This window comes from Melitaea cinxia, chromosome 8, assembly GCF_905220565.1.
Source record: "Melitaea cinxia chromosome 8, ilMelCinx1.1, whole genome shotgun sequence".
NCBI classification, from domain to species: Eukaryota; Metazoa; Arthropoda; class Insecta; order Lepidoptera; family Nymphalidae; genus Melitaea; species Melitaea cinxia.
The window spans coordinates 2,984,063-3,003,973 of NC_059401.1; the positions used below are offsets into that span (position 1 = coordinate 2,984,063).

Here is a 19,911-nt window from a genome sequence, read left to right on the forward strand (position 1 = left end):
ATTGATTTTCCTTTTGCTTTCAGTAAGGAGAATGTAAAATATGAGCATTTATTCAACGCCATTTTAACTAGTTTTCGTGTGACGTACGCACTCTTATACTTACTTACTTTGAACTACTTTTTAACCGACTTCCAAAAAAGGAGGAGGTTCTCAATTCGACTGTATTTTTTTTTTATGTATGTTACATCAGAACTTTTGACGCGGTGGAGCGATTTCGACAAATTTTCTTTTAATCGAAAGGTGGTGTGTGCCAATTGGTCCCATTTAAATTTATTTGAGATCTAAAACTACTTTTCGAGCTATATCTAATAATGCGTTTTTACTTGACGCTTTTTTCGTCGACCTACGTTGTATTATACCGCATAACTTTCTACTGGATATACCGATTTTGATAATTCTTTTTTTGTTGGAAAGAAGATATCTTTAGCTTAGTACCATGATAAGGAAACCAGGATCTGATAATGGGATCCCAGAGAAATCGAGGGAACTTCTTGAAAATCCGCAATAACTTTTTACTGGGTGTACCGATTTTAATAATTTTTAATTTAATCGAAAGCTGATGTTTGTCATGTGGTCACATATAAATTTCATTGAGATCTGATAACTACTTTTTGAGTAATCTTTGATAACGCGCAGTTACTTGAGTATTTTTTCGTCGATCTACGTTGTATTACTCGTCGATGTAATTGAAGTCGGTTTTTTTTTTCATTTTTTTGAACGTAAAATGCAGTTGATAATGAATATTCGACAGTATTATATGGATACTGTTATCGTACCGACGGTTTGAAACAGGCGTGTAACGCTATATGGCAAAAATATATATGGTACCAGGACTTCTAATTTCCTGTTACATAGACATGTAAATAAACTCGAACCTTAATTCCGGGACTCACTAAATAAAAGAAACATAAATAACAAATTAAAGTTATTGATTCTGGGCTCGCTGGACTTGGATAATATTGTTCGTGGATAAAACACAATAAATCTATTTTATTGTATTATATATATAAAATATAAATGTATATATTAAAAAAAATAACCAGTCGGCTGTTACCTATAACACAAGCATTGAGTTGCTTACTTTAGGAACAGATGACCGTGTGTGTAGTTGTGTAAATATTTAATATTTAATTTTAATAATACTCAGTTGTATTTAATATTGATCAATTCATTTTTTCGTTTAGAAAGATATTTACCGATTAATTTTTATTTTTATTATATTAGATCATAATATAATGTTAATTTGAAGTATTTTAGCACAACGAAGACTATCTTTTTAACGTACTAAACTATGAAAGGAAAATAATAAAATAAATACCAAAAAGGTCCGTGTATTTTTTTTTTATATTTACTCTTAAAAGATTAGCGTGAAGAAAAAAATCTCAATTAAATTATAACAATACATTCAACACTTTTTAACGTTACATGTTTTTCTTTGGTGAAAAAAACAAATAGGTTTTGATGGATGGTTTTATTGAATGCGTATAACAATATCAAACAATCATTCATAAAATTAATTTTGTTATCATTACAGCCTATACAGTCCACTGCTGGACATAGGCCTCCACAAGTTTACGCCAAAAATAACGTGAAGTCATGTGTTTTGCCCATAGTCACCACGCTGGGCAGGCGGGTTGGTGACCGCAGTACTGGCTTTGTCGCACCGAAGACGCTGCTGCCCGTCTTCGGCCTGTGTATTTCAAAGCCAGCATTTGGATGGGTATCCCGCCATCAGTCGGCTTCTTAAATTCCAAGGTGGTTGTGGAACCTTGTTATCCCTTAGTCGCCTCTTACGACACCCACGGGAAGAGAGGGGGTGGCTAAATTCTTTAGTGAGCCACACAGCACTAATTAATTTTGTTAAGTTTAAATTAAATAAACGCTTGACACTCAAATTATAAATCATTTGTACAAACGCTTAATGTCAATTAAAATTTGTGTTAAAATGTCAGACGTGTTTTGGATAAAAATTGTTTTATTACCCTTTAAGCGCCATCACAACAAAGGTAAATAGAAGCAATTAAATGGAATTAGTAATTATACAACGCTTCAGCCTGTAATATCCCACTACTGGGCATAGGCCTCTTTTCCCATGTAGGCGAATGATCAGAGCTTTATCCACCACGCAGGTCCAATGCGGGTTGGCGGATATATTCCCTACTATGAGTAACGATCGCTATCAGATGTACATGATAACAACCGGAACCGACAGCTTAACGTGCCCTATTATATACTCATTATAATAAGCTCTCATAAGACTAATTATACAATATAATAATAATTATTATTTTATACAAATAAATAGTTAAAGTGTTTTAGTGTCTGTTAATGGAAGTGGTTAATTCAGGTTGGCATTAACCTTTACTAAATGTAACTGTTAATTAATCCCTCAAGTTTCGCTCCCGTAAAGGTTTTACTCAGTGTTTGATTGTTTATTTTACAGAAAATATTATGTACAACACTTAAAGCTAACAAATCTATATTTCTCTATGACGGGTTTTGGCAAAATTCGATAAATTGTGAAATGATAGAAGTTCTCAATTTTTATGATTACTTACTTTTAATACAATAAGCCCGTAATCGTTTTCAATTCTATATATATGTATATATATATATATATATATATATATATAATTCTGTACATAAGTTTATAATTTTGCTTCTATTTTATATTAAATTATACACTAACTGTGCCCGCGACTTCGTCCGCTTGACATTTAACAAAATAGTTATTGTTCATATATGTACCATGTATACAAACATAATATGAATTTAGTAAAAAGCGGTTATTTTAATATTACAAACACACACTCCAATTTTATTTATTTTATAGATACAATTATTATTAATAATTTTATATAGGTTTATGAAACAAAAAGTTATACCTATTATTTTATAGACTAACTGCGCCTGTCATTTATATTAGATCTATGCGAGATTCCGTAACACTGCTATTTTAAATATACATGCAATTTTTATTATGCTAATGCTGGATTGAAACTGTTTAAATTTCCTTTCTTATAACGATAAATTATGTGCTTGAACAGTTATAGTTACTACAATTAGTTGATGTCAACTCAATACATGTATTAAAGTTACTATCGAGTGTTGAATAAACAAATTTAAAAGTAAAAAAACACGCTTCTTAAACAACAATTCCTTTTATTTGTTGTGTCAACTATATAGTACCTATATTTTTTACAAGTATTTCCTTTGTATAACCAAACCCAAAAGATTCAACGCGGAGAAAAAGATGAAATTATACTTTCTTTGAATAAATTCAATTTAAAATGAACAAAAAAATCTTTTTTACAGTTGATTGAAATACCAGGTCAAAAAGGCCGCAAGCTGAGCCGCAATGCAATTTGTAAAGACTATAAGCCCGTGCAGTGTTCTCCCGCACTGATTTATTTACCAATAACTTTTGTATTTTGCAACACATTCCACGAAAAAGTTAAAGACTAAAATGTTAACGTGACATTTATATTCTCAGAAAATCTGATAATAAATTGTCATACTTTACGTTACAAAAGAACTACTATTATTAAAGAAGTAACGTCATTTTATATAATACCATTTAAAAATAAGTTCTAGTTGAATTTAGTTTTAAACGGTTGTATCAGACTTTAGCCAACAAGCTTTGCGTGTATTTCTACTACTGGGCTTAAGGGCTTCTTACTAATTTCCGCATAAAACCCTTTCGGTCTTCATTTTCATATTTTGTAAGCTTTTAAACCTACTGTGATTTTATATATCAAAATGTTGGGTTTATACAGTTATGACTGGCGAACTTCGTATAGCCCTTCTTCGTGAATATATCAACTTTTTTTTCACTAATTTTCTTTTATACAAATCTTGTCTTGACAATAACAGACGAAATAAAAATAGGTAAAAAAACTTTTTAAGTTAAACGGTTTTATGTTAAACATACATTGCAATGTTTAAGATAAATGTACTAAAAACCAAAAAATAATAAAATAGATACAGTCGTGGGAATTATAAACATATGCATAGACTAGACTAAAATAAAACCGTGGGGCACATCAATTGTCTACAATCGTTGATTAAAATGTTTGTTTTGTAATGTTACACTATAATTAGGCAGTTGTTCAACCGACAACGATGGACGTGTGATAAGTAGGGCTAGAATGTGGAAACAAGCTAGCAAGCTCGATTATAAGCGAGTTTTAGGGTTTCATAGTGGTGAGCGAGTAGTACTTTTATCATATGTTTTGTCGATTAAAGACAAACTACGAGCAGTGAAACAATTCCTCGCCAGCCAGCAGTGTGAATGTCCAACGATAAACTAGTTGAAACATCTCTTTTATTTACATGGAGTGTATAACTATTGGAATTTCCATGAGCAAGAAAATAGTAAGTAATTTCCTCACCGTCTGCGGGCCAACTGCCTATTTTAACGACGAATTAAACGATTCTTCTATCGCACATTAAGTCGATAATTTGTAGACAATTGACGTGCCCCACGGTTTAATTTTAGTCTAGTCTATGCATATGTTTATAATTCCCACGACTGTATCTATTTTATTATTTTTTGGTTTTTAGTACATTTATCTTAAACATTGCAATGTATGTTTAACATAAAACCGTTTAACTTAAAAAGTTTTTTTACCTATTTTTATTTTCTAGTTTTTAGTTTTTATTTCGCATTCTGTTTAATTCATTTAGTGCTTCATTATTGCAAGGCCCATCTTAAATATTGAGGTTGTATAGTGCACTGTATTCTTCTTGTCAAGCCCTTTTATTTGATACCCATATTGGTGGGATTGATAAAAAATTGTTATCAGACATTTGGTAGCGGTGGCCAGCTTAGATTTCAATTTTGCATAGTAAATTGTATTCTACTTGTTGAGACCTTTCATTTGATACCCATGTTGATGGGATTGATAAAACCTAAGTTATCCGCCATTTTGTAGAGGCCGCCATCTTGGATTTTAATTTTATATAGTACATTGATTATACTGGTTGAGCACTTTCATTTGATACCCATATTGATGGGATCGATAAAACCTACGTTATCCGCCATTTTGTAGCGGCCGCCATCTTGTATTTCAATTTTTTATAGTATATTGTATTCTGCTTGTTGAGCCCTTTCATTTGATACCCATATTGATGGGATTGATAAAACCTACGTTATCCGCCATTTTGTAGCGGCCGCCATCTTGGATTTCAATTTTTTATAGTATATTGTATTCTGCTTGTTGAGCCCTTTCATTTGATACCCATATTGATGGGATTAATAAAACATAAATTATCCGCCATTTTGTAGCGGCGGCCATCTTGAATTTATAATGATAATGAATAAACATGATTGTATTGTCACCAAAATCCAAAGTGTATACAAAATTTCAGATTAATCGGTTGACAGGAAGAGGGTGAAATTTGAATTACTAAATTTGACCCAAGAATAAAAAATAAAACAAACGGGGTGAGCTAAATAAAACCGTTTAAAAATAAAGAATTATCAAGTTTAGTTCACTCGTTCGGAAGCTTAACATACAAGTCTAAGTTTTATTTTTATTCATATATATAATATAAAAAATAAGTTATGTAATACTTTTTCACATTTTATCTGGCTTATAAAGTATATTCGCGATAAATTTTTACCTTATAAACGTACACGAAACATCGAAATTTATTTATTTACCGATACAGGTTGCGTTAATTACGAAAAGCAATCAAGTGCAAATTTTCTCCGCCTATCGAACCGCCAAGGCGTGAATATCCGTACCATCAATGACTATTTCATGATAATTACAACAGTTTAAAAAAATATATACATTAAATGGAACACATCACTCATTGTAAGATGTGCCTTTTGTAGTTAATCTATTATTTAAATATCCATTATTTTCGGGAGCCAAAATGTTGTAACACATTTATAATGTAGTATGTAAGCTGAGATTCTGTTAAGACTTCCCCCCCCCCTTTAACCCTCTTTTAATGTTTAATAAAAAATGTGCTGATGATGTGCTTCACTCTCAAAGTTTGAAAACACACACACACACACACACACACTCACACACTCACACATGCTACCATTATTTCGGCAGCTAAATATCTTCTATTGCCACAAAACGACGAAATATGTACATGAATTATATACACAATGTGCCTAAAGCTTCTTTTTTCATAAAGACGAGACTCAATTGTAATGTTTTGTTTTAAAACATAATTATTTTCACAATGTACAACCGTTCCCACCTTAATTGTATACTCTTTACAACATTTCAATTTAAGTTGCTATCGTGGAAGATCTGTTCATCAGTTCGGGTTACATTGTGTATTAAGTTTTGTGTTCACAGGAAATTGTTTAAATTTGGAATAGACCTATTTATGAAGAAAAGAAGAAGATCAAGATTTCAACCTTACAGAAGCTCACAGGCAAATAACACTGCTACCATAAACTACTGCTAGTAGGGTTGTTTTCCTGTGCTGAATAAGGTTACAAAAACTCCTGATTAGGGTCGACAGCAAGCTTGCGTACCCCTGGGATTGCAAGCTTCAGGCGAGATATAAAAAGGGACAATTTTCTTTTTTTAGATAAATTATGATACCTATCACAAAAGTGAAAATGACGTTATACCTAAAAATACTTACGTGTTAAACTTATGTTATTTAACGTTCGGGTTATACATCCTAATTTTTTAAGTCTTTTTTTTATATCACTAGGTCGGCAAACAAGCGTACGACTCATCTGATGGTAAGCGATTACCGTAGCTTATAGACGCCTGCAACACCAGAAGCATCGCAAGTTCGTTGCCGACCCAATCCCCAATCCCCCCAGGAGCTCTGGTCACCTTACTCACCAACAGGAACACAATACTGTTTGAAAACAGTATTATTTTGCTGTGATCTTCTGTAAGGTCGAGGTACTACCCCAGTCGGGCTGCTCCATATTTTGAGCAGGAAATTCCTGCTGTGCTCTACCTCAGTTAACAATGACCTTTGTTCTAGTGTCCTGTCCAGCGCCGCTCAAGAACAGAGACTTCGTGCTGCAGCGCTCGTGGCTGGATACAGGCGACGAGAAGATGATCCTCAACCACTCTGTCTTTCACAAGGACTACCCGCCGAGGAAAGGGTTTGTCAGGTAAAAGATTAGCAATCAACCATTAAGATGTTTGACAAACGCACAGATATCGGGCCATCGTTTTAATTCAGCCTATCGCAGTCCACTGCTGGACATAGGCCTCCCCGAGTTCGCGCCAAACATCCCGGTTTTCCGCAATCCTCGTCCAGCCACCAGCTATATATTGTTATCGATATCATATATATACGTAAGATATTATTTATAATTGTCTCGCTTATTTTGAAGCACAAGTAATATTTTAAGTCACCGATTGTTCGCCAGAGCAGCACTAGCACTGCTTTTACTTGCTTTGTTCATCATTGCATCGCTAATCAGTTGCAAGTTTGACAGCAGCAATTGCTCAATTCTCGCTAGTGTAATAGCAACGCTTCGATCTATTTTAACATAAAAAAGGTTCGTTAAAATACAAACTCTATGTAAATTGTGTTTATTTTACAGTCACAGATTTTAAATCTAATATTGTGATGTAAAGTTTTCACAAGCTCTAACATAAACTGTATTGTACACAAGCGAGCTCGGCTGATTCCCTATTTACTTTGTTCTATATACTATTTCGTAGGATGACTTTGCAATTTTTTCGTATTAAAATGATGACAGAGTTGACAGGTTTTCTGTTTTCCACGCAACTTTTACGTTTCAGTGTTAACCCTACACGTTGATCTATACATCTATACAAATAAAAAAAAATGTAGTTTCTGTTGGTAATATTAAAATAAGCGCTTTTTACTAAATGCATATAAAAGTATACACGGTACATATACCAAAATAATATTTTTAACAACTTTTGTCTGTCTGTCTGTCTGTTTGTTCCGGCTAATCTCTGAAACGGCTGGACCGATTTATACGGGACTTTCACTAGCAGATAGCTGATGTAATAAGGAGTAACTTAAGCTACTTTTATTTTAGAAATTTATTTATTTTATAACTCAGCGAACTGAATAATAACTTTTTTGTTAAATTCCACGAGGACGAAGTCGCGGGCACAACCAGTCTTTATTAATATTTTAAATCTGAAGTGTTTGTTTGCATGTTTGTTTGTTTCGACGCGCTAATTACTGGATTTTTTGATAGTCCATTTAACAAGAAAGGCTATAGGCCATATAATATTTTAGTACATTTTTTCTTGACAGTAACGTGGGTGAAACCGTGCAGCACAGCTATTACCGTTCTACTTAAAGCTATCAACGCTATAAAACCTTTTTTCATCTCTATACATTTTATGAAATTTAATAATTATAACGCTTTACTCAAGATCGGCTTTAGTATCAACTTAAGCTGAGTGGTACTTCGTATACTTCGTTTCGTAAATATTTTGCATAATTTACCTGTAAAATGTATTACAACAATATTAATTCTTTTGTAGGTGTATTTGTATTCGAAATACTATAAAATTTGAAAGCTATGTAACATAAATGGGAGGTAGGCTGTTAAATATCTAGTTATGACACGTTAGAGTTGTAACGGTAATTACAAAACAAGGTAGGTAATTATTTTACGAATGTATAATTGTATTAAAAAATTATTTATTTTTGAAAGATCACCGTTTGAGCTGGGCTTTCTGGGTTTGAAAGTTTTTTTTAAAATAAATAACAAAGTTTCTCTATAACTATTATTATTGAAATTTTAAAGCATATCGAAATGCTTATATATTATACCTGGGCAGACTAAAAAGACAGTTCAATTTTTTCATTGTTACAGGTTAAAAAAATATTTTAATTAATATGTTCACCTGTGAAATTATATATACTTTTTACTGTGTAGCCTTAATGTTCACTTTTCATTAGATTATTCGAACTCGCCACTCCACTGATAAGATACGACATAGTGCGTCAATCCGTCACGGCCTTGATAATCTGTGCGGGATACGGTGAGAATTATAAAAAAGCCGGCTAATAAAACTCTTTGTAATTTATTTTAATATATTTTTCAATTCCAATTTTAAATTTTTGGTGTATGACGTCGGTACAAAAAAAAAGATTAGTAGTCTGTATAAATAAAAATGTTTTATGGTCATTTTAAATATTTGCTCAAAACTATCACAGATGTTTATTATTATGAATATCAAAGCTATAATTTATTTATTTGATTTAAAATAAAGCAGATGCAATTCATCCACATTATTAAAGTACTTGCCTACAAACCTACTTAGTCTGTAAGTAAATACCCACATTAAGACACATATTTATCGAGTTCCAACTAAAATAAACCTACCCACATCAGTCCTTACAGCATTCGGGATTGTAGCAACTCATATTATATTTGCATCTACCAACAGGAGTCGGTCCCGTTCATACATAATATGTATACATTTGTAGTTTCAATTAATCATTGTAAGCTCGTAACAAACAAATAAACGCCTCAAAGCTAACTGCACTAGAATACACTATCACTGTTTAGGTGATATTATATTTAGAATACAACTATAAACACGTAGATCTAACACCCATTTACCTATGCACATATTTCTTATATACAGAGCCCATAATAGGTTCTATAGTACCTACAATGTATTCGCGTTAAGAAAATAGTCACGATCTAATCACGATCACTTAGATCGACCACACCTATTGATTAATTAAAACGTAGTAAATTAGAACGTCGTGTTCAGATTAATCAGTTGAATTCATCCATCAATCCATTCAGACGTTAAAATACTCCACAGTATTTAAAATTTAAAATAATAAATGGGCAAAAATAAATAATTTAAATTTTAGTTACACGAAGAATAAAAAAAAAACACACACAATGGTTTATATTTTATTTTATTTTTAGTCGTTGTCTAATCTGAGAAGGTTCTGTTGTCAAAGACTATACTTCTATAATAATAAATAAAAGAGTATACCTATATGCGTGTGTGTATCAAGTACATGTTAGTGTGTGAGACGTTTTTTTTTATTGATTTAATGTATTTATTAATCTGCACTCCTTCTCTATATAAACTACAAGTGTGCGAAATTTTATACTTTCGCGCAATTTTTGTGATAAAATGTACAAAGTTTTTGCTTCGCGTATTAATATATAAATAAAAAATGTAAACTCAGACAAAATCATAATAACGTACAATATTGTATTACGAAATTCAAATAAAAAATGGAAACAGGAATAGAATAAAAAATGTATCAATTCTACTATTAAAAAGCGAACGTTTTTGTTAAATACCTAAGAGTATAATAACTATTGGATTCGCTTTTTATTGTTATCGAGTGTTTATCTTTGAGCTGTATTTTTTTTACTTTTATTTACTAGTTGACCGAACATATGTAGTCTTACGAACTGTCCATTATATGCAGTTGATTGATTGAATGATTTTTCGATAGATTTTCACAGTTTTCTAAAATTTTCCAATGTATTGGGAAATTTCCTTAAATTTTTATTCTGTAAGAAACTTCTTCAAATTATTAGAAAGACTCGAAACACAGTCAAACTTGGTCCAGTCATTTTCGAGTTAAGCGCTAACAACACATATTTAGAGATTGATGTTTATTTATACAGATTGATTTGTAAACTAATTTAAGTTTGTAATAGAATCCTATTCCTAAAACGTTACTGCCTCTCATTTGCCTTCATTTCTCATTCATTGAACGTAAAAGACAATTTGATATTTTCTTTTGTAAAATAGGAAACAAAATCTCGATTTACGTGTAGAAAAGATACCCTAATATTTTCTATTAAATGACATACCCTTTACGCTCACATATAAGTCGTCCTGCTATTTGCAAAATCATCATTTTTCATAACACATATAAAAGCAGAAATAATATTGTGTACGTAGCTTTAGGCACTCCATAATAAAATTACAATTTGCGCTCGTTATATTATATATATAGCTCTAATTGATATTTGAAAACAATTACATTTTTGAAGTAAAGCTTCTTTACCCACGCTTAACTTGGGAAGTAAGCTGGTGAATGCGTGATGAGAGAGTTTAGAAAAGTTTGATCGGGCGTGGCGAACGGGGGTTGAGGGAGAGATATGAGTCAGATGGAGCTAAAGGAGTTTCACTTGAGCCATGTTGTCTAAAGTACAGTCGTTTTTTTTTTAAGTAACTGCGGAAATTTTTGACGATTCTTTTATTTAGACGCCACATTGGCGCAACGGTCACAGCCATGGATTGTACCTGTTGCGCTGGCGGTTGCGGGCTCGAACCCCGCACATGACAAACATTTTGTATTGGCCATACAGGTGTTTGTCGTGGTCTGGGTGTTTGTGCAGTCCTTGTGGGTCTCCCCACCGTGCCTCGGAGAGCACGTTAAGCCGTCGGTCCCGGTTGTTATCATGTACATCTGATAGCGATCGTTACTCATAGTAGGGAATTTATCCGCCAACCCGCATTGGAGCAGCGTGGTGGATTAAGCTCTGATCCTTCTCCTACATGGGAAAAGAGGCCTGTGCCCAGTAGTGGGATATTACAGGCTGAAGTGTTTTCTTTAGAACATTCAGAATCAGTGATAATATCATTTTAATTGTAGTTTATTAAAAATCAAAATAATTTTAATTTGTAAAATGCCAATTCAAAAGTTCTTTTAAAGTCTCCTTGAACAAAGTCATTTTTTATTGCATTTGATTTAATTTTATAATAATAAGTATATACATAGGTTATGTCCTTCCACAGAGCACTTTCTTTGTTGACGGGCTTCGTGGTAAAAAGAAGAGAAGGTCCTGGTAGCTGGCTAGGTTACGTCTCTCGATCTGACCCTCGAGGGGCACTACCTGCCTGGTTGGTAAATAGGTAAGCGAGAAGGTATTTCTAGTACTATTCTAATTGGGTATATGATGAGGAAACTGGCATAAACATAAAAAATAAATAATTAATAAATAACTATAAAATACACACAAAATAGACGGGGGCACGTAGGCCTAATTATTATTACATCATAAAGTGAATAATAATCAGCTTATGACGACTATAGTCTACTACTAGTCGCTGGCTTCTCCCAAGACGTGTTTAAGATTCAAACCATCAATCTAACTCAACCATTCAATAATATATTTCCTTAAATAAATCATTAGTAAAAGCTTAGGAATTGTTAATATTATTTTGAAATCCTTTCCAATCTAAGTTTTTGATTCATCTGCACAGTCTTCAACGTCTCTTTGAGCGTAAATGTATTTCCTATTACATTGGACTATATAAATACATAACAACATATTTTTGGCAAATATATTCTTTACCAAATTACTTTAAATAAATTATATTTTTCATTACAGAGTAACAGCTCAGCTGGCTCCCCGTTTGGTAAATCAGCTACATGCAGCTGCTCGACGCTACCCAGGATGGAAGGCGCTCACAGATACTCCTTATTACAAGCCTTGGAGACACCCTGAACAGGTTCCTCCGTATCGGATTAATTTAGAAGATGTAAGTATTATTATTTTTTTTAGAATAATTAAAAGAGATAATTGGAATTTCATGGAGTTTATCAAAAGTAATATAATAATAATTATTCGTACTATTACAGTAATATATTAAAATACGAACTAATAAATAAACTGAAACTAAAAATACGCCAATTACGTGTTATTTGAAATATTAATTTAAACAAAAAAAAAACCTTCGGGGTTATTTAATAATTATATAATAATTAAGTTGATGAAAAAAATCTTCAAAGGAAATTTCTTCGAAAGGTCAAACTTTTTATGTCTTTGCGGTAATTGCTCTTTGAACGTAAACCAGTAAGGCCTCCTAGAGGAAAAACTTAATAATATACAGTAAAAAAACTTGCATTTGCAAACTCCCAATTTCTTGCAAACTGAGTATTAAAAACTCAAGTTTTAAACGTCATTATTTTTTTTTTTAAGAATTAAACCAGAAATTACTAGTAGAGGGACTTTATTATAAATTTGCGTTCCCCAGTCACAAAGAGGGATTTTTCCTATCGATTAATATAATAACAATGCTAGTTTTAATGATGCTTAAAAAAAGAGCAGAGCAATGTAAAAATGCAATGATTAGAATTAAATGGTTCATTGCCTCTTAACAGTAATGTTTTGATACTAATGAAATGTGGTATAGTGTCGGACCACCAGATATTTTATACAGTTCAGGAAGGTTATAAATAAATAAAATAAATCATTATTTTTTCAGTGTATTGATCCTGATGCTCCCCCACCACCAGCGGAACCAAAGCCAAATACTTCTAAGACTAAATTAGAAGTTCCCCAAGTAAAAGAAACTGAAAGTCACAGCATTGAAGACTTAGGAGACATATCATCAGAGTTCAGTGTAGAAGTAGAAGAATTACCTGAACAACATCTCGACCCAACTAAGAAGAAAGGTAAATTTTATAAGTTGGTCAAATCAATGAAAAATCGGAGGAAAAGTGTTCAAGTTGCCAAAAGTGCTGATAATCTTGTAGACGGTAAAAGTTCCGAAGAGAAACATGAAAAGAGAAAATCGTCATTTAAATTTCACCGACGATTTAGTCTAAGTCGAGGACGGGAGGATTGAGGAATATCTAACTAATAAGGAACTTATAAATAAATTTAAATTGTTCAATTTTTAAAATGTTTCCATCTATTCTTTTGTTTTTAAATTAGACAAAAATTCAGTACCTAACCGTTTACGTCAATTTAATTTTTTTTCTATTTTTAATTATTTTTTAAAAATAAATTTTGAAGTTTATTCTTTAGAATCGTAATTTGAAAGTCATTGAAATGACAATGCGTCACACGATAAAGAAACAAAGACATAAATGTATAGGAGCGAATGAGATTAGAATATATTACCGCTGAAAACGAGTACGAGACGGGCTTAGCATGGCGCTTATAACCTTTGTTATGAGACCGTGAACATTGTCGATAGAACAAATCACAATGGCCTGTCTTCCTACGACTTTTCAGAAATTTCATTTCTGCTGTGTTTGAATTGCACACACGAGTTTTTCTTGTACTGTGAGGATAATTTTTTAAGTAATATTATTGGTAACCAAAAAGAAAATTCGTATGTAAATTTAATTTATAATAAAAGAAAAGCGAAAGAATAATCGACAGAATTTTTGTAGGATTTCAAAAATATTAGTCTAAGATGTTAAAGTACCTTAATCGTATATATTTTACAGTAATTATTTTAAGATTCTTTTATAGATATTAAGATGTGAATATCGATGTTTAAATGTTTTAGAATCCATATTTCAACTTCCTTTTCCATCCCTCTATATAATTAATGATTAAGCTTTCTCTAAGATTGATTCGCATTTTTTAAAGGCAGCATTCAAGTATTATTATTAGTGTTATGAATGAATTATAAAATTTTAATATTTTATAATTCATTCAAATTGTCCAAGTGAAGGCCAAACAATCTAGTAAGATCTATAATTTGCTTTTATTTGCAATGTCAATTTTTATAATACTGTAATTAGTACCTTGTCAGTAATATTTGTTTATATTTTTTTTTTAGTTTGCTCGCAAACGAATAAAAAACCGACTTCGATTACATAGACCAATAATTCAATGTAGGTCGAGGAAAAAATATTGAAGTAAATAGCAGTATTAGATATAACTCATAAAGTACTCTTCAGATCTCAATGAAATTTAAATGAAACCAAATGACACGCATCACCTTTTGATTAAAAAAAATCGAAATTGGTTCACCCAATCTAAAGTTCTGACGTAACACACACAAAAAAAATGCAATCGAATTGAGAACCTACTCCTTTTTAAAGTCGGTTGGAAAAACAGAGGGACTTAGCAATAATGTGAAATAATAAAATTAATAAATAATTTTTAAATATATACACCGTGTGTTTTCGGCCAAGAATATTTTTCTTTTTTTTTTAATCTACAACGGAATGAAACCTTCATGATTTTAAAAATATAGATTAAATTGGTATTTAAGTTAGAATATTTGTGCTAATGACATTGTTGCACTTAGTACTAAGATAGGACAGAAGATAATATCCTACTTAAAATATGTAACTGCCCAACTGGGGAAGTACCTAGACCTTACAGAAGATCACAGCTAAATAATACTGCTCCAAGCAATATTGTATTTCTGTGGTGAATAAGGTGACCAGAACTCTTGTGGGAGATAGGGTCGGCAACGCGCTTGCGATGCTTCTTATGTTGCAGGGTTCTATAAGCTACGGTAATCCCTTATCATCAAGTGAGTCGTACTTATTTGCCGACCCAAATATATAAAAAAACTTGTTCGTAACGCGCGGTCGACGCGTATCTAATTACTAGTTTATAGAATTTCTGTAGGCCATGATGAATTGACATATTTTATGTTGACTGAATATGAATTGTGTATTAAAAAGCTGTGAATAATTTATTTTATTTTATTATCTTGTAGGAATAAAATTATTTATTACAATTGATAAAATATTTTTTAAATTTACATACAAGTATATGTATTATAAAGTACAGTGTGCGTTAAATATTATTTAGTCTTTTAAGAATGTTTGATGATTTTTGGCTGTTTATTTTATCTTACTTACTACATATGAGTTTCAAATATATTTTTAATTCGTTCAATACAAATTTGAAAATTTATAGCTATACTACAGCATAAATAAATATTGTGTTTGCTAGCAAACGAAAAAAAAAGCCGATTTCAATTCCATCGACCATTATACAACGTAAGTGAACAAAAAAATATTCAAGAAAATACCGCATTATAAGATTTAACTCAATAAGTACTCGTCAAATCTCAATCAAATTAAAATAAGACCATGTGACAAGCGCCAGCTTTCGATCAAAAAAAAAGACGAATCATCGAAATTGGTCCGAAATGTAAAAAAATATATGGTCGTAATACGTAGGTCAACGAAAAAATAGTCAAGTGAAAACGCATTTTTCCATAGACCTGTTGAGTTAGCCTATGATTGCAATGTATAATAAAAATTTATTATACTGGTAATTTTCACTTACGAAAAAATTGTAACATAGTAGTCATCTCCTTACAAAGTAATTTCGTCTTGTGAATCGATATCAAACGATCGATTTATTCTTAATACTTGAATGCTCCTTAATAAACTTTCATCCTTAATTTCCTTGATAAATAATTTTTTACTGTTTCTTATTTAATGTTCTGCAGAAAAAAAATTAAACTTAACAATACGCATGAGTGAGATTTTAAATAGTTCTTATTGTTCTTTGTTAACAATAGATATAGATAAGCAAGAACTCGTGTATTCTAAAATATTTTGCTTCTTAAAATACAAAATCACTTTTGAAATTTGTATCTTCATAGTTAAGTCCGCTAGGTATTTCTTGCAAAATTTCAGTATTGTTGGAAATATTTATAAGTGTATAAAGTATATTTCCTTTAAAATGTAATAGGATAAAATTATAATGAAAAGAGTTAAATGTTTGTGAAATAACGCACATCTTGTTTGTATGAGCCAGTATGTAACTTGGTGTATGATGTATGAGATCTCAAGTTGTTAGAATAAATGTATTTTTTAAGACTTTAAATTAGTTCTATCAGAATTAAACGTGAAGAGGAAAAAAACCATCATTGTGATTAAAAAAGGTTTTACGATTTCTATATAATATGTTACATAATAAATAAATATAAAGTATATGCAGTTAAAATATCAATGTTAGAAAGAATATAACGTGTAAAGAACAGAAAGATACGTGTCTAAGGAGTTTATAATCAAATAAAAATTCACTACCACATACAGAAAACTAAAAAGTATTTAGAAATATTAATACTCAATTAAACAATCAATTGATATACAAATCAATCAAGCATGAATTATATTTACGACATTTTTATTTCACGTTTATATTTAAAGTGAATTCTGAGTATTGACAATAATAAACATTAAAATAAAATCGGCTTATATCGATAAAAGTGCCTCGTGCCGGCGAATTATAACAAGAAAAATATACATACAAAAAAGTTTAATTCTTCGAAATAAAATCCACTTACAATAGAGTAGTACAGTTTTTATATACCGTAAAGAAATCTGTGGTACATGAAAAGTTAACAATACATTCAGTTAAAGAATTTTTTGCTCATCTGTTTCCGTAATTTATCTTTCAAGGTGAACTCTTACTCGACTAATAATTACGTTACTTTACAGGATTAGGAAAAATTTTATAGAATCTATAAAGGTTTTACTTTAAATCGAAACTTCTATTAATTCTCACAATTAAAAATTCTTTGCCAATAATTGTTTTGTTAATTACTTTCATTAAATATTCTCTGCCTCTTTTTGGATTCTTAGCTCTTCTCTCTAACTGACATGTTATTAAAATGTTACACATAAAATAAAACATCACGCATCACTTCAGCCTATCGCAGTCCACTGTTGGACACAGTCTCCACAAGTTCGCGCCAAATAAAACATACATATCCTTAAATATTCACAATGTTTGTAGAGATCTTCTAGAAAATTCAACAAAACAAAAATCAAGTAGTTTTTGTCGCTGCATTGGACTTCATCGCTACACTGAACATAGCTCAGATTTCAATTTCAAGTCTAGAACTTCCTTCTCGGAATTAGTCTTAAAAGATGTTTTTAACTCAGAAAATTCGTTCTGAAAGTTAAATAAATAACAAGGAAATAGAATTATTACATAAAACATTATTTGTTGTTTTAATTAAGTATGTAGGAATTTAATGTCTAGAATATTTAATGCAGATATCGTGGTTGTACAAGAATATACCTTAGGTTAATCTAAGTGTTTAAATGCATAATAAGGATATTCTAACTCTACTTAACATAATTTATAACATTGTTGACTGGAGACAGATAATCTTTGTATTTTAATAAAATGCACTGCGCATATTAATGTTTTTTTTCAAACTTGTGGTTTTTCAAATATATTTTATATTTAAAGATAAAACGAGAACACAATACAGTAAAAATTGAAGTGGTGACGATATTTCCTGCCAGTCAGGTTTCTTGAGATTGTCGTGAAACAATGGGTCAACTGTCAAAACCTTACATCAAAACTTTGCTTATATTTTTTTGTCAGTAAATATATTTTCAAAGCTATTGCGACTATTTTCTCAATTATATCGATCAATATACTTCGTGTATTCTCTATTCTATGTGACATAAGCGGAATCGACCGTTCTAACGTGACACAACTGAATGCCATTACATATATTTTAATAAATTAATCAATTCAAAGCGATTGCTATGTATTCTACTAAATACTATTCGTTTGTTTGATCGAGCAAGCAATAGGACTGGTATGCCGATTATTTTAGCAATAAAATCTCTTTATTGAGAATTCTTGATATGAATAAATTTTTGAAACGATGGAATATGTTTCAATAATCATTCTTATACATTACGAAAAGACATTTCTCAAAATTAATATAAGCAGTATTATATAACGCTACGATTGGTAACGACTAAACAATAAAAAATATATAAACACTGATTACACTCGGTATAATGAAGGACACCAATTAATTAATTTTATACTTTGACACATTGTTTTTTTTAATGTAGATTATCTGTTTCCCTGTCCAATACCCTACCGTATCATTTCTTCATTCTTAAGCTCGTATACTGTGCCTTCGCTTTTTACATTTATCTTAATATACGTATCGATTTAAATTAGGTTGGTATTGAAAATCATATATTACCGTAACTAAATATTTTAACCGTATGCTTATATTGGTCAATACTAACTGCTAATGAGCTTGTAAGCAGAGAAACTATAATAATAATAATATATTGATAAAAAATGATGCTTAAATTTTCTATGTATAATGTTTAAATTTTATTGTCTAATTTATTCATTATTTTTAATTATCTATTACACGATTTCTAAAATTAAAGTAATTTGATAACTTATGTTATATTGTATTCGAAGTACCAAATGGTGAAAGAGAACTTTTAAGGCACTTTTTTTTTTAATTTACAAAATCAGAAGATTATGTTCTAATAAACTAACATTAAATTATAATTATATGTCCGAGTAGTATAATAGGGTACATGTTGCACGTATTTCCATCTTGATCTTTGTCTCAACTGTAATTCTTTAGACAAATAAGTATTATCACGAGATGTGTGTTAGGCAAAGTGTTTTTATCATGTTAACATGTTCGACTTGTTATTTGAGATAGCAGACAAATATATTATTACAATATTGTAGCCAGATCTTTTATTGACAAACAACGACTAATCTATTCATTAACTATTTATTATAGATTAAAATAAAAGTGTTACAAGGTAAAGGTTCGTCCATCTTTATTTATATTAGATATTAAAATAACCGATTTTTACTAAATGCATGTATGGATGTATACACGGTAAATATTCCAAAATAACATTTTTTTAAATTTATATCTGTCTGTCTGTTTGTATTTCTGTTCGTTCCGCCTAATACCTGAAACGGCTGGACCGATTTTAACGGGACTCACACTGACAGATAGCTGATTATAAGGAGTAACTTAAGCTACTTTTATTTTAGAAATTTATTTATTGCTGTTGCGGGCAGAACTAGTGTACATATGAAATCGTTGAGTCATTCACTCACAATGAAATCTCAAAATCGGCCGGATGCATGAAGATGAAATTTGGCAGGGAGGTAAATAATAGTCAATAGACGTCCACCAAGAATGGATTTTGCGACGGGCCGCACAAAGGAGGTTTAAGAGCTCTAGAATTTTTCCCTAAATACTATATTATTTATGCTTCAAATTTGAAATTTGGCAGGGAGATTGTTAAAAAAATTTAAACGTCCACATAAAACGAATTTTGAGACAGGATCAATTAAATCGATCAATGAAAATCGGGTTAAGGTGGTCTAAGAGTCCTTAAATAAAAGTCATTCATTTCTTGTGCTACAAGCTTAAAATTTGGTAGAGAGATAATAAATAGATGGTAGACATG

General features: G+C 31.0%; 1 protein-coding gene across 1 annotated transcript in view; it reads left to right on the top strand.

Annotated features, from left to right (window-relative positions):
* LOC123655925 (START domain-containing protein 10) overlaps positions 1-13,665 on the top strand; it is a 34,317-nt gene extending 20,652 nt beyond the window's left edge. Inside the window, exons 3-6 of the mRNA XM_045591665.1 lie at positions 6,976-7,108; positions 11,721-11,837; positions 12,317-12,467; positions 13,194-13,665. Of these exons, the coding sequence (XP_045447621.1) occupies positions 6,976-7,108; positions 11,721-11,837; positions 12,317-12,467; positions 13,194-13,556 (764 nt within the window). The 3' untranslated portion in view covers positions 13,557-13,665. The remainder of the gene's footprint in view (positions 1-6,975; positions 7,109-11,720; positions 11,838-12,316; positions 12,468-13,193) is intronic.
* Positions 13,666-19,911: the final 6,246 nt, after the last annotated feature.